Source organism: Antrostomus carolinensis, unplaced genomic scaffold, assembly GCF_000700745.2.
Source record: "Antrostomus carolinensis isolate BGI_N321 unplaced genomic scaffold, ASM70074v2 scaffold18164, whole genome shotgun sequence".
In the NCBI taxonomy this organism is placed as follows: domain Eukaryota; kingdom Metazoa; phylum Chordata; class Aves; order Caprimulgiformes; family Caprimulgidae; genus Antrostomus; species Antrostomus carolinensis.
Genome location: NW_010311624.1, coordinates 37,469 through 39,748, shown reverse-complemented (window position 1 = coordinate 39,748; position 2,280 = coordinate 37,469). Strand labels below are relative to the sequence as shown.

At 35.8% G+C, this 2,280-nt stretch overlaps 1 protein-coding gene across 1 annotated transcript in view; it reads right to left on the bottom strand.

The window, feature by feature from the left end:
* The window catches only part of LOC104524044 (serine/threonine-protein phosphatase 6 regulatory subunit 3), a gene marked incomplete at its 3' end in the record, with an annotated part of 26,452 nt that overhangs the window by 1,757 nt on the left and 22,415 nt on the right, over positions 1 to 2,280 (bottom strand). Inside the window, exon 15 of the mRNA XM_029084699.1 lies at positions 427 to 524. Coding sequence (XP_028940532.1) covers positions 427 to 524 — 98 coding nt within the window. The remainder of the gene's footprint in view (positions 1 to 426; positions 525 to 2,280) is intronic.

Genomic DNA, 2,280 nt, shown 5'->3' with positions numbered 1-2,280 from the left:
TCAGCAGGGGACAAAAAACCAAAAAAACAAAACAAACAACAACAACAACAAAAAAAACCCACAAAACAAAACAAACAAAAAAAAACCACCAAACAAACCTGAAGCAGAAAGTGCCCCCAACAATGCCATGTCACTGGACAGACACAGCTTTCAAAAGCTGAGTTGTAATTTAGCTATTTATTCACAAACACTGTGTTCTGATGTTGGCACAACCAGGACATGACAAATGGAAGGTAAGTTGTTGCTTCCCTTGTTCAGGAGAGTTTCTATCAATGCACACAGATGGTACAAAAAGGCAGGACTGATTGGCAGCTTCCTCACATCAGTAAGGGCTTGTATTTATCATCAGCAAAACCACAGCCAAATACACAGTAAGAAAGGAAACTCCCGAGACTATAGTCAAAGTCAGTATAACGTTATACTCACTTGCCGATGTCATCTTGATCAGCAAACTTCTCATCGTTGAAGCCAAACTGGTCAATAAAATTGGACGTCATTTGTTGCATCTGATAATCAGAAAAGGCCTGGCAACCCCAGGACCAACGACAGTGATATAATGATTCTAATAATACTCTACATCCTATTTGCCCATTTTGCTCCAAAGAAATAAAACTCTAATCTAAACATAAAGGACAGGAAAAGGATTTGTCTTAACCTTTGAATTTTAAGCGGTAACACTGACTACACACCTGACTTGAAAGCCAGTCTAATAACAGCTCTCAGTGAGAAAGTTAAATCTCTAGTTTAACCACACGTTAATCAGCACCTAAACACTAACGTGTTTAACCACATGTTAATGCAAGCACAACCCAAAGAAACAATGAAACACAGTAAACTAGATAAAAGAAAAAGCTGTCTTTGTTCAAAATAACATGAAGTTATAAATGGTAAGAACCAGAAAAGTACATTACATATAGATACCAAAGCATAGTTGCATTATTTATCATGTAGTTATCATTAGAAATAACAGTCTCGGGCACATACACCAGCAGCATCTATTCAGCATCTAGAAGAAGGAAACTACTGAACATTTTACATCTCAATGTAGTGTCACTGACTCAGCTGTGATTTATCTGGTTTGTTGGTTTTGTTTTTTTTTTTAATAAAGATGCCAGTGTCAACTGCCAGCAGATGGATATATCCATATATAATGAGGTACACAGGGACATTTTCTCCTATTCATAACAACAGTTTTTATCCTTTATTTCCCAGAACTACAATTAAATTATCACACATTCTCTAAGGACTTTTAAAAGTGTTATTTCCATGTGTAAAATCAGCCAATGCTAAGATATTCTAGGAAATACAACTGTCATGTCAACTCCCTCGGTTTCTTGCTCAGGTAACTAAAGGGAGAAAGACAAAACCTTTGAAGAAGGTGGTAAAGTTAAACAAAGTGAATGTAGAAAGAAACCAAAAGAATGGTTAAAAAAAAAAAGCAAGTTTGGATTAAGACATTATGAAAACTAGAAGTATAAGAAAGGAGATATAGAGAGGATAAGGTACACAGCAAGACACTAGCAGGGCTAGGAGTGGGTCTGAAAAACCCTCATGACTGGTCAGGTCACAATGCTAAGCCAGATCAAAGTAAAAACTCTTTTATATTTTGATCCTAAATTTTAAAATCTGATAATTAGTTCTGAAACACTTCAAGATCTGATGCTGACACAATAAGTATATCAACATTACCCAGGTAGACAATCAATTACTGACCATCCTCCATATAAAATAATTACTCTGCTTTAACTGGTTGCTGAGATATACTTTCCTGTAAAGTATTTTCACTATTATGGATAATAAAAAGTGCATGTGACTGAAAGACATTAGTGAATTGCTGCCATAGGAACAAAAAAACCCAGAGAAGTTAAACGGGCTTGTTCTGGTTTACAAAAGGTGCAACCATTAAGAACACCATTCACAAGGATAAACAGAAAATTAAGACATGAGTTTTATGACATCAGCTAGTTATGAAACTAGCGTGAAATCTTATCAGTACATCAAAATTGTCTACAATATGTATATAAAATGCAGTTATAAACTGCCAATGTATCTCAGACCCTTGACAGTTCTATCCTGTTCTCCAATACATTTTCAGTATGCTTAAGAGAGACAAAAAGTTGTGCTGAGTTGGTGGAGAACAGAACAATGCTTTCCCCTGGAGTAAAAGTTTCCAGAGCCATAGCAATACAGCACATGAAATACTGTTTGCATGACAAACCAGAACTAGGTGACAGAACACTTTTACAAAGATACCAGCTTTGAAGTGTTATTCAGAAGCTT